This window comes from Cebidichthys violaceus, unplaced genomic scaffold, assembly GCF_023349555.1.
Source record: "Cebidichthys violaceus isolate CVI_PGR_0920_01 unplaced genomic scaffold, fCebVio1.0.p SCAF_16, whole genome shotgun sequence".
Classification (NCBI taxonomy): Eukaryota; Metazoa; Chordata; class Actinopteri; order Perciformes; family Stichaeidae; genus Cebidichthys; species Cebidichthys violaceus.
This window is the reverse complement of record NW_027176329.1, coordinates 11,204,948-11,216,670: the sequence shown is the minus strand read 5'-3', so window position 1 is coordinate 11,216,670 and position 11,723 is coordinate 11,204,948. Positions and strand designations below refer to the sequence as shown.

Below are 11,723 nucleotides of genomic sequence, written 5' to 3'. Positions count from 1 at the left end.
CAGATGCAAAAAAAAAGAAAAGAAAAGAAAAAAAAAGAAAGAAGAGAAGCTGTGAGTCCTGACAGCCTGATCATGCACGTTCGAGTGCACATGCACACGCACGTCTCAGTCCAATCCGACCAGTCGATTGTTCTCTATTAAGATGTCCTTTGTCTCGGAGCGCCGGCCTTGTTGCCTTGATCTGGCAGAGACGTCTCTCGCAGTGGAAACTTGGCTACTGTGAAGCCGCTGTATTGACAGTACAGGCGTCCCTAGGAGGTGACAAGGACAGCAATTGATTGGGCCTAAATGAGAGTGAAGAGGAAGATTCATTGCCATCGATCCACTTCTTTCCTCCGGCAGGCTCCTCCATCTTTGATTATGACCACTTTACGCCCGCCCAAGTGTGTGCGAGCCGCGATGGGGGAAATCCCGTTGAGAGGTGTTAGCTCCATTTGCAGAGGCTGTAATTACGAGAGGATGTGAGGGCCCAAGGTCAACCCGCAGCAGGTGCCATCAGGCTGGGTGATAATAATAGGGCTTCCTCTTGCTTCCCTCTTCAATTTAGTCATATAGATAATAAGCTATGGGTGAGACGGTGTGTTCTGTGTGTATGTGTGAGGATGCTCGGCGCATAATAAATGTTTCTTAAATAACGGCTTGAGGACAGGAAAACATCTTGCTGCGATGAAACACAGCCGTGCAGATTCAAAGATAACAGCGCTACTTGGTGCTTTTTTTCCACATTTTTTTTATTGAAAGCTTCATCAGAGAGAGAGAGAAAAAAAAACAACAACTCATAAAACCCAAGTCAAATCCTAACATCCACAGATGTACAGATAGTTTTTCTCAAAGATCACACACACTGAGCAGCGTGTGCGAGGCGTGACCATGTCCTCCTCGGTGCTGAAACAAAGAGAAGTGAAAAAACGAACAAAAACAACCAAAAAGAGAAAACTAAGAAAAAAAATGTAAAATTAAAAACCGCTCTGCTGTCCTAATAAATAGTTCCTCTTTTTATCGGATATATTAATCCCGTGCCTAACGCACTCTCTGTGCCGGCTATCTCTCAACAATTTGGTCGTCCATTTCCTAGTGATTGTTGGATTTTCTCCGGGAGCTGCTTGGACTCCACGAGGGCTGCGCTGGCTGACTGTGCTCCTGGGGTTGTGTGGCCAATCGATAGCTCTCATCAAAGGTGGACCGAAGCATCAATTAAAAAGCACAGGGCCTCGCTCATGTGGGGGGCAGTTTGAGCAATTTTCCCACTGCATTATGTGTGTGTGTGTGTGTGTGTGAGTGTGCTGGTCTGTGATGAGTAATTGAGCCACAGTTCTCCTTTACACTCAGCAGGAGACAGGCTGAGAGAGTAACTCTGAACTACTGTTTTTCCTAACACACGAGAATCAATGTGGAATGGCTGCAACTCCGTTCGCGAGGAGCCTCGCGACAACTGAGTATGACATGTAATACATCTGATGAGTTTACTGCTGTGACAGTGTGGAAAGCCACACTACATAAATGACTTACACGTCAGATTTAAGGATGTCGGCAGTGATTGTGAGGAACAAATGTGTTGAGGACGGAGTTTTTCTTCTGAACGCAGTGGAGTAAGCACCTCGCCTTAAAAAAACGACACCAGAGAAGACCAGGATGTAGGTAAAGTCTCCAGATCTCTATTTATCCGGTATTACAGAGAAGGTTCGCTCACAGGAGATCAGATTTACCTCGTAGAGAGTGTGTGAGTGTGTGTGAGTGTGTGTGTGTGTGTGTGTGGGGGGGGGGGGTTGCATTTCCCACATGTGTGCCGTATTCTCCCTTCTTCCTGTATTAAGTAGAAGTTGAAAAAGCAATTCTGAGAATCTGAATAGTCTTCCTAGAGTACAGAAGCCCTCAGAGCCAAGTGAGGAAAAAACAAATTCAGATTATCCAAGTCTGATCAAGCTTGTATTCTCTCCTGTGTTTAGGACTTAAGAACAGGTAAACAGGATCATTTTTCTGAGTTACTTTTCCCCCCGTTTTATCTGTGAAGACGGGAGGGAAAAAAAGAGTTTTGGCAGGGAAATATATATTTTTTTTCTCAGGATCATTTTCCAAATTGTTTGTTGTCGTAATACTCATTTCGGCCACAAGGTGTTTGTCCATGCGCTCTAAACACAAGGTACATATACTGTGTGTTAGCAAGTTATGTGACAAAAACATGAATGCTTTTAGTGCTATTGAGAAAATGGGGTAGAGGTGCACTTCAGCTTCTTGTGGCCTAAACAAATATGACAATAACACACACAAATCACCTGCTAAACCTTGAAGAAATAAGTATAACTATAAGGAAAGATTATCCCGTTAAAACCTTTTTTTTCCACCTGTTCTTAAGGCACAAACACAGAAGAGAAAACAGTTTGGATCAGACTTCAGCAGGTTTTTTTCCCTCTCACTTGCCTCCCAGACTTCTAAACTTGAGGCACCAGATGAGTGAGATTTACTGCATTGTGGCGATTTAGGTGTTGTCAGATAAATGTTAATCCCAACACTTAAACATAAACATTTAACATATGATTGCATAAACTTTGTTTTGTCTTTTTGGCACTATGGAAGCAAACAATATCATCCCGACAGTGACACAAGCAGGCAAACCATTAACAGGTGTTAGAGAGCACCGGTAGGGCCCGGGGTTATTCACTATGAATGAATGACAGGTGGAAGGACATTCCACCTCCAACCTGCTGTCTCTAGTAATAGAAAACAATGAATGCGATGGTGGTGTACTCGTTCGAGAGCGTTCTCGCCTGCTCATCCGTGGGTCACGAGTGTGGCATTTGTTTCGATTAGTGACACGTGTCAGAATTATCATGATTGCACACGATGCCACGTTGCAAAACACAGCGTGCACGTTGCCAATGTGGTAGGCGAGTAGGTAAGAAGACGGTGAGAGAGCACCAAAGGAAGGGAATACAACTGATGCAAATGGACGGAGGGAAAGTGGTGGTTTGGTATTTCTAATACTAAAGTCAAAGGATGGAGGAGGAGGAAAATGATGACTGCCTGTGAAGACAAAGGGGAAAAAAAGAGCGTGCGTTGCTAATTAGTGATGGGTCGAGCTTGGTCGCCTTCTGGAGTCCTGTACGGGGGACACGCTGCTGCATGAAGATGGAGAAAACTCCAGGCTATGACCACTTCTGCCCGGCAACAGCAGCTAATGATGCTCCAATCCCCCCCCCCCCCCCCCCCCCCCACACACACACACACACACACACACACTTTCTCTCTTGGTATAGCTGACTCCTGGTTTGTGCTGACACATGGGCAGACTGGGAGCAGAGCGGTTCTGCTACAGCCTCCTTAAAATTGCAGGCATGCCTTCTGTACTCCTCCACGAAGGTATTGGTATTCTGGAAAAGTACATTATGCCATTGTGCTATTAAGAAAAAGCCATTTCTGTTTGTTCGGTCGGGTAATCTTTCAGATCTCTGTGAAATATTGGTGCCGTACATAAAAAAGCAAACACCTGCCTTAACATCTTTTTCTTTCTTGAATCTCCATTAGCAAAATAGAGCTGATATTCTTTGTTGTGCATTTTCTTCTCTTTTCTCCATAATCTCTTGGCTATTCGTAATCCCATTTTCCCATAATGCCATTACTATTGAATCTCAGGACATTTGTGGGACGCTCTGCTCTCCGATGTGCAGCTCCTGCATCACGAGTCCTATTAAGCTTCAAAAATGTCTCCTGTACTCTATAAAACAGCAGCCGTAAAAGTCTGGAGAACTCTGTTATAGCTTTGTATGTGCCACTGTATTTGCTAAAAGTTGAACTGTTGAGTAGGAGAACTGTACACGCACGCACGCACGCACGCACGCACGCACGCACGCACGCACGCACGCACGCACACACGCACACACGCACGCACACACACACACACACACACACTAGCTTAAAACTGGTAAAGTTACTTGGAACGACTCAGAAATGGCGTTTATGCAACAACGAGGAACACATGGGCGATGTGGGGAGGAGCTCTAAAACACTTGTTAGCCGTTTAATGTGGCAGAGACCTGTTCATGGGGACGTAACAGCAGACCACAGCCTTGAGGAGAGTACAAGCAGATGGTGAGCGGCAGATCGGACGAAAGGAAACAGGCAGGTGCTGATTTGATTGGACAATAAACAGCTGAACGGTCATTGAGAGACACTTTGAATGACACATTTGGCTTTTGACCTCCGTAAATAAGCAGGTATTAACACCGACTGAGGGAAAAGAAAATGTGGGTATGGCTTTAACGGTGTGGTTTAGGAACCCGCGTTCCTTTGTGTGTCTTTAAGTGGACAGGTGGCCTGTTAAGAGCGAGTTGACGGCCGAGTGTTAAACAGTGGCCGGCTCCTCACAGAGATCAGCGGACACAATGAAGGCACGAGCCCAAGACCGCTTCCTCTTTAGCACCACAGAGTAGCTTCCATATTGTGCAGCATTTCTTCAGCACAACTGACTCAAACAAGCTCTTCCATGTGCTTTTTTTTATTTTATATTTTTTTAAACTATCACACGGATAATTTGGAATTATTTGGAAGCTTCGTTAAAAGGCACTCGATGTACAATTGGATTGTTGGTTACAAATATCGCCCCGCATGGTGACGCAGCTTGCCCCCTAATGTGCACAACACGCCACCGTGGCCCCAAACTGCAGCGCTGGAGTGGAGATTTGAATGAGTCACATGAACTGCGAGAGCTCGAGTGCAAACGTCGCCAAACAAAAAGCTCCCTCTCTGTCTAAAAGAAAGGGGTCTTTCGAGGGACACTGGAGTGGATCCTATTGCCCCGGAGGGAGACAAATTGGGCCCGTCAAGCCTCATTGCGAGAGTGACTGAAATTGGTTTGTGGTTCTGCTTCTGCACCATCCAATAATGAGAAGAAACCTCAGAGAGAGAGAGAGAGGGGAAGGGGGGGATGAGGGGAAAGTGAGAGCAAAAGGAGCCTGGCTTGGCCGTGGCACATTAATGGTGCCAGTGAAGCAGGGAGGAGAACGGGGTCTCTTTAGCGCTGCAGCCCCACAGTGGGGCAGAGCGGACACACAGCCCTCCAGACACACAAAGGCCGCTCTAATGGCCGCAATCCCACAGGCAATGTCTTCAGGGGGCCAATCCTCAGAGGTGAAATCATTGAAAACCTCACACAGCTCTGGGACGGGAAGACCGGATAAGATGTGACGGGGGTTGTTTGTGGACAAATTGGGGGACGGCAAGGGGAGTAACTGACACTCAGTGGCGGTGGCCGAGGAAGGAGCTGCCATCAGCGTCTTGTTATGGCTGGTGAGGAGCCTAGTTACCGACCTCCCCTGCAAATGATCGGTCCTTTTAAACACATTTCTTGTGGGTGTCACAGAGTGATGGTTGTCTTACAATGCAAACAGGTCTTTCTTCTGTTCGGATGTGTTTTTAAAGGAATTGTGCATCATTTCTTCACAGTAACTTCCTGGAGTCTCTGCTGGTTGCGTGTCAAGCTCACGGTGACGACGACACTCCGGTTAATTGGTGCGCCTGGCCAAGAAATAGTCCGGCACGTAACGGCCTGTAAAACCACAAGGTGTCGCTTTTACACTTTGTTTCTTGTACGGATCGAGAAAACCAAAAAATAAGTTTTAATTATTGAGCTTTAGAGGTGCTGGTAGGTGGATTTAGTAACCTTTTGGGCAGAGCCAGGCTGGCTGTTTCCAGCCTTTGTGCTAAGCTAAGCTAACCAGCTGCTGAAGGTAGCTTCATATTTACCGTACAGACGAGAGAGTGAAACTGTACTTCTCATCTAACTCTCTGGAAGAAAGCAGATAAGGATAATTCTGAAAAATTTCAAATCATTCAATTACTTCTTCATGATTGTTTTAAATATGCTCTGTAAATACCATTAAGTGCCGTAAAGTTTATGCAATCATTGCTAAAAACTCAAAAACAGCTTACCTGATGTCCAATATGCAGCAAACACCACTCATCTGGTATTCTGGGAAAGGAAACACTCAAGAAATGGACCTGGGTTTGGTGATACATGACAGAGATTAACAGGGAGATCGACACTGAAGCTCAGTATGCAGACGAATGGTTGAGTTGTACGGTCGAACTAAAGACTGAGGGCAAAAACCACCTCGACAACCACGGAGCTTTCCACAATCTGTTTCCTAAAGTTTTTCCCTGCAGGATCTGTTAGAGAGAGAGAGAGAGAGAAGAGAGAGAGAGAGAGAGAGAGAGAGAGAGAGAGAGAGAGAGAGAGAGAGAGAGAGAGAGAGAGAGAGAGCGGAGAGAGAGAGAAGAGAGAGAGAGGAGAGAGAGAGGAGAGAGAGAGGAGAGAGAGAGAGAGAGAGAGAGAGGAGAGAGAGAGAGGAGAGAGAGAGAGAGAGAGGTGGAATGCACCGATGGTGTGAGAAAGCATCGTAAAAGTGATGTGACGTATGAAGAAAAAGACAAGACCAGGAGATGAAGAGAAAGGACTTTTGGTAGGACTGCCACTGGTTGCATCACACTTTAAATACTGTTTGATGTGTGTGTTTGTACAGTGAGTGTGTGTATTTTGAAATGTGTGTGTTTGTGTGCGTGTGTGTGTGTGTGTGTGACAACCGTGGAAAACTAGCTTAAACCCGGTGAAAAAGAAGACGTTAAGAAGGATAGTAAGGACTGGTCCGGCCATCGAGGTCAAATAAAAAACAACGACAACAGCAACATCAGCAACAACAATATCAACATTAACATCATCAACAACAACAACATCAACAACAACAAAATCAAACTGAAAAATGAAAAAGAAAGGAAAGGAAAACAAAATAAAAACAAAACTCTGGTTCAGAGTGTCTCTTCATCTTTGGTATAAAAATGGCCATCCATGGGCTGCATTTGATCCACAACTAGGAAAGACTACAGAAATTGTCAACAATTTCCTCTATTGCTTTTGCACTGATTGGTTTAAACCGTAAGCTCCTACTGAATCTACTGTTTTTATTTCACTGCCAGAATTTTTTTTTGTTTTTTTTGTTGAATTTTATCATTTTTTTCTTCTTTTTTTCCCTCCTTTTTGCAGTGTGACAAGCAAAGCGGGCTAAAAACATCTTTAAGCTCATAAAAAAGGTAAAATGTGGCAGATAAAAAGCACTAATGTCATTGACAGCAACTTTGCCATGTAAAATAATAATAATGATAATAAAAAACAAGTTCAGCATTTGCAACAGACTGCATCCACAATGCAGCATGTTTTCTTATGTTTTAATTTTTTCCTCACTGTGAAAAATCTCTTCAAAGCTTCTTCCCCACCCCCCGCCCGCCCCCCCCACCACAAGTCTTTTTCCCCAACAGACATTTTGTTTTCTTCTGACACTTAGTTACCTCTGACATAATAATTATCAAAGTTTTCTTCTAATGAAGAAAAGAAAAAAGCTCTTCTCTATTAAATCTGTACAGCTTATGTGATAGATTCTTTTTTCCTCTTTAGAACTCCTCCAGCGTCTTGTACCCTCCGAGTGGTCCAAGAAACGGATTTCGTTTGCTTATTTTTTTTTTTCTAACCAGACGTCAGACTTAAACTCTGTAAAAAGTTTCTGCCGCCCTTCAAATTAAGGCCATGAAGATTCAAGAAAGAAAAAAAAACACTTTTTTGAATATATCTAGAAAAGTAAAATGTAACACTAGAACATAAAAAAGAGTGAAAAGAAATTGTAGCTTAATATCTGAGGAAGACAATCTCTGTGTGTATCTCAAACTTGACTCCCGTTTTCTAATTACAAAATAAACTTCATCGCCTACCTGCGCATTCAACCTTTTTTTTTTCCTTTCTTTATTTCTTTTTTTTTTTTTCTTTCTTTTTTTTTTTATTGGTTGAGAATTTTCTTTGAGAAACTTTTCAAGCTTCAGCCCAGCCCTTCCGGCAGGTTCCCAGACTAAACAATTTCACTTCTTTGCACTGTGCCCAGCAATTTTCCCATCCCCTTCCTCAGCACTCTCCTTTTTTATTTTCTTTTTTTCTCGTAGGCCAGGTAGGAAATGAAAAAAAGTGTCTCTTTTTTGGTGCCTGGGCAATCTGGAAGCAATCTCTCTTTCTTTTCTCTTTTCCTCACATACACAGTGCAGCCAACTTCTGTCTCAAGGCAACGCTGTCACAGGAACATTCGCTCAGGCCGTTGCTATCTGATGAAAGAGGAGAAAACAGAGCGGGGGAGAGAGAGAGAGAGAGAGAGAGAGAGAGAGAGAGAGAGAGAGAGAAAGGGGGGGGGGGGCGTTGTAATCAAAGACCAATATCACAAACACAGAAAGGCAACAGAGCTGACAGCTGACAGCCCCGTCAGCAGACTGAGGCAAAAAAAGAAAAAGAAGCAGCACGTTAAACGGATCTGATCGGGTCACAAAAGCAGAAAAAGCTGCCAAAATGACGAGCAAATGACAACAGCAGCCAGGAATAATTTGAGTCATTTACAACGGCCCCACTGCGTCTCTTAGCGCTCTCAATTTATTTAGATCAGTACTTCGTAGAGCTTTGCTTCACAGCTAAATCTGTCAAAGAGAAATAACTTGCAATTTGAACCCCAAACATTTTTTTTTTTAGGATTACCAAATAATTCACAGACAGGAAGCCCGTCTATACCACTTTGATTTACACTTTGACGTGTTGGTGACAGAAGTTATGCATTCAAAAAGGTGGGGTAAAGTCTCTGATGAGAAATATATATTGTCTCACACTTTATGCTTACACTTAAAACAAAAATAATGTGATAAATAATCACCGTAACTGAAAAAAAGATTAATAATAATTAATAACTAGAGTTAGCGCCTCAGGGTCGTATGCCTCGGCCTCCGTCATGTTACAGTTTACATCCACGTCTGTCTAAAATCACTTCATCATTTTATCCTCTTAGACATTTGTGTGAAATTGTCATAATTAGCAATATGGATTTTTGAGTTATGGCCAAATATGTGTTTTGCGTGATCACGGTGACAGTTCAGCTTTGAGTCCAATTGGATGTTTGTGATAAGAAATTCCCTCCGGGTGTTCCTGAGATCGAGAATGGACCGGACAGACGGGCAACCTGAAAACACAGTGCCTAAAAACCACCCTGAGAGGAGAGAATGCCACGTTAAAATGGCTGACAGCAGCTGTACCGCTCCACTGTTTGACTCACTTGGACTGGTATGAGTAAGCAGGAACATGGTCGGCAGCACTGTCCACCTGGATCTGTTGCTGCTGGCCAGCCACCTCCTGTGACGAGGGAGCCACTGTCTGGGGGGAGGCGTCCGTCACCACTCCCTGAGGACACGGCACAGAGGGAAATGTGTCAGCTCTGCACCTTAACAAGCATCTCCCTGCAAAGCTCGGCACTTCCTGCTGAAAAAGCACGTGACTGGATCGACTTCTGCTGCTACTCTGCACATGCATGTGTTCTACTGCATGTCCTTCTGTCCTGGAATTGTGAAAGGAGCTTTTTCTTACTTGAATCAAGGGTCTAAGAGTAAAGCCCCCTCCGACAATCTTGTAAATGTTGGCTTTAAAAATAATAAATAATAATATATGATACAATAAAACAGTTTTGACATGACATAAAAGTTAGACCAAATAAAACTGTTGGGATTATTAACTTCTCAGGCTGACATGCCCATCACTCTGAACTCATACTGTAGATAAGCAATTTTCATGGATGCCTGTCAGAAATGCATCCAGAATAATTGCGGCGACATCTTCCATTTATGACTTGTAAAGGTGCAGCCGTACAAAAAAAGCTTCTTTGAATTTGAACACACCATTAAAGTGTGCTACAGCAATTAAACATAGTCATATTAAATATAAATATTGGGAGCAATGTGGTTAAACAAAATACACGACAAAGAACAGAAGAAACATCACGTGACAGTGTACAGGTGTCGAATATGTACGAATAACAAAAAGGATCTGTGCTAACTTGCTTGCAGACTTCTACATCTTTGTTAGGGGTAAAAAAAAGATGGCTGTGTGCGATGAATTCATCACAACAACCTCTTAGCCTTTTTTTATGTGTCAAGCATTACCGATAGCCCCCCCCATCATTGAGTCATCTCAATCACCTTTAACAAGCTCTCAAGGATACCGCGTCCTGTCCATACATCAGCCCTCCAGACACTGGCTGATGCAGTGATGTACGCTCCGCTGCTGACGCTGGCAGAGAGAGGACGGCGGGGAGGATGAAATAGGTACGAGGCGCCACGGGCTACGCTGCAACTACATTTCACTCCTCCTTCCCACTCCTTCATGAGGAACTTTCAAAAGGACGGGGGAGCTTGGGAGGGGGGTATGAGAGAGGAAGGGGGGAGGGACTAATGGGTCTGTCAGAGGAAACTGTCATTGTCCGTGGTTGGTGGGTTAACCAGAGCGCAGTGGCTGACGGATGTGTGTGTGTTCCAGCTACCCACCAGCCCGAAGAAGGGGGAGAGAGAGAGAGAGAGAGAGAGAGAGAGAGAGAGAGAGAGAGAGAGAGAGAGAGAGAGAGAGGGACAGCACCGCCGGCACTGTGTCTCACTTCAGCTCCTGTCATCTAATACACGACTGATAGTCCATCTGAATACGGCCGCACTGTCAGCCGCCAGACAGCCGTCCCCGGCTCTCCTCGAGCGGCCCGCCTGCTTTCCACGCTCATCATTCCTCAGGCTGGACCGCTCCGAAACCTGCCAGCAGCTCAGACAGCCGCCGAGGAGGTGACAAACTCTGCGCTGCACTTCAAATGTCTTTCCCAAATACTATAAAACTTCTGTCTCGTCCTGCTTTGCTTGCAGTTTTCACCCTCGTTATTCGCTGGCGGTGCGAGGCCATTTGTTCAGCGGGTAATTTACGGCAAATGTAATCTGTCTATTTAATGGCTGTTTTGTTCTGTTGATGTGGTGATGTGCTTTGCAATTTTGAAGTGAGCGCTCGTGGGTGTAAGTGAGTGGGCTGTCCGGCGTAATGATGTCCCCCTTTTGGGTAAACCTGGACACGTTTCTGACTGAATAAGTACCGTGTGCATGCGTGTGTGTGTGGGTCTTACTTCGACAGGGACGGCTGTTGGAGGCACAGGAGTGTACTGGGGAATGTAGGTCCCTTGCATAGGCGCCGCGGCAGCTGCAGCAGTCATGTACTGAAACACAAACACAAGACAAACACATATCAAAACCCCTGCACACACACACACACATCACAACACAACACAAAGGTATTACATGGCGCAACACACACATTTCAGACATCTGATATCCAACACTGACATCACAATTGCCTAAAAATTAATTTTACTGCAATTATCCCCCAAAAACCACAGGGAACGTGAGCTTGCTGTGCTCTCAGCATCCTTTGGAGGGCGCTAAAAGAATATGTGTGCTCTCTCATCAGAGCAGAGCAGAGCAGAGCAGAAGAGAGTGGTAGATGGAGGAGAAGGAGGAGGAAGAGATGTCCAGCTGTTCCACCAAAGACTTCACAGGCAGGCAAATACACCAGGCCACAGCTGAGAAGAAGATAAAACAATAAGAAAAAAGAAAAAATAAAGCTGAAGGGAATGAAGGGAAAGTGAGAGAGAGAAAGAGAGAGAGAGGACAGAGAAAGCAGGAGGTCTGTTGCCTGTGGCCTATATTCCTTTAGACATGCCTGCCCCGGCTTTTAACTGGCTGCTGGCTCACTCCATGATGGCCATTTTACAGACGTGACACACGTTCAGTTACATGACAGCCACGGGGCTTTCACATGCAATATGAATGAGGACACGGCACTTTGTGTGAGGATT

The 11,723-nt window shown here is 44.7% G+C and overlaps 1 protein-coding gene across 4 annotated transcripts in view; it reads right to left on the bottom strand.

The window, feature by feature from the left end:
• Window positions 1-6,676: 6,676 nt before the first annotated feature.
• Window positions 6,677-11,723, bottom strand: part of rbms3 (RNA binding motif, single stranded interacting protein) — a 236,651-nt gene continuing 231,604 nt past the window's right edge. For 2 of the 4 annotated variants that reach the window (XM_068711238.1, XM_068711239.1), the window contains 3 exons: window positions 10,995-11,084; window positions 9,123-9,247; window positions 6,677-8,133 (listed from right to left, as the gene is read on the bottom strand). In XM_068711238.1, coding sequence (XP_068567339.1) covers window positions 8,130-8,133; window positions 9,123-9,247; window positions 10,995-11,084 — 219 coding nt within the window. In that variant the 3' untranslated portion in view covers window positions 6,677-8,129. Of the gene's footprint in view, window positions 8,134-9,118; window positions 9,248-10,994; window positions 11,085-11,723 lie in introns of those variants that run through there. The other 2 variants (XM_068711242.1, XM_068711240.1) reach the window with 2 other exon arrangements.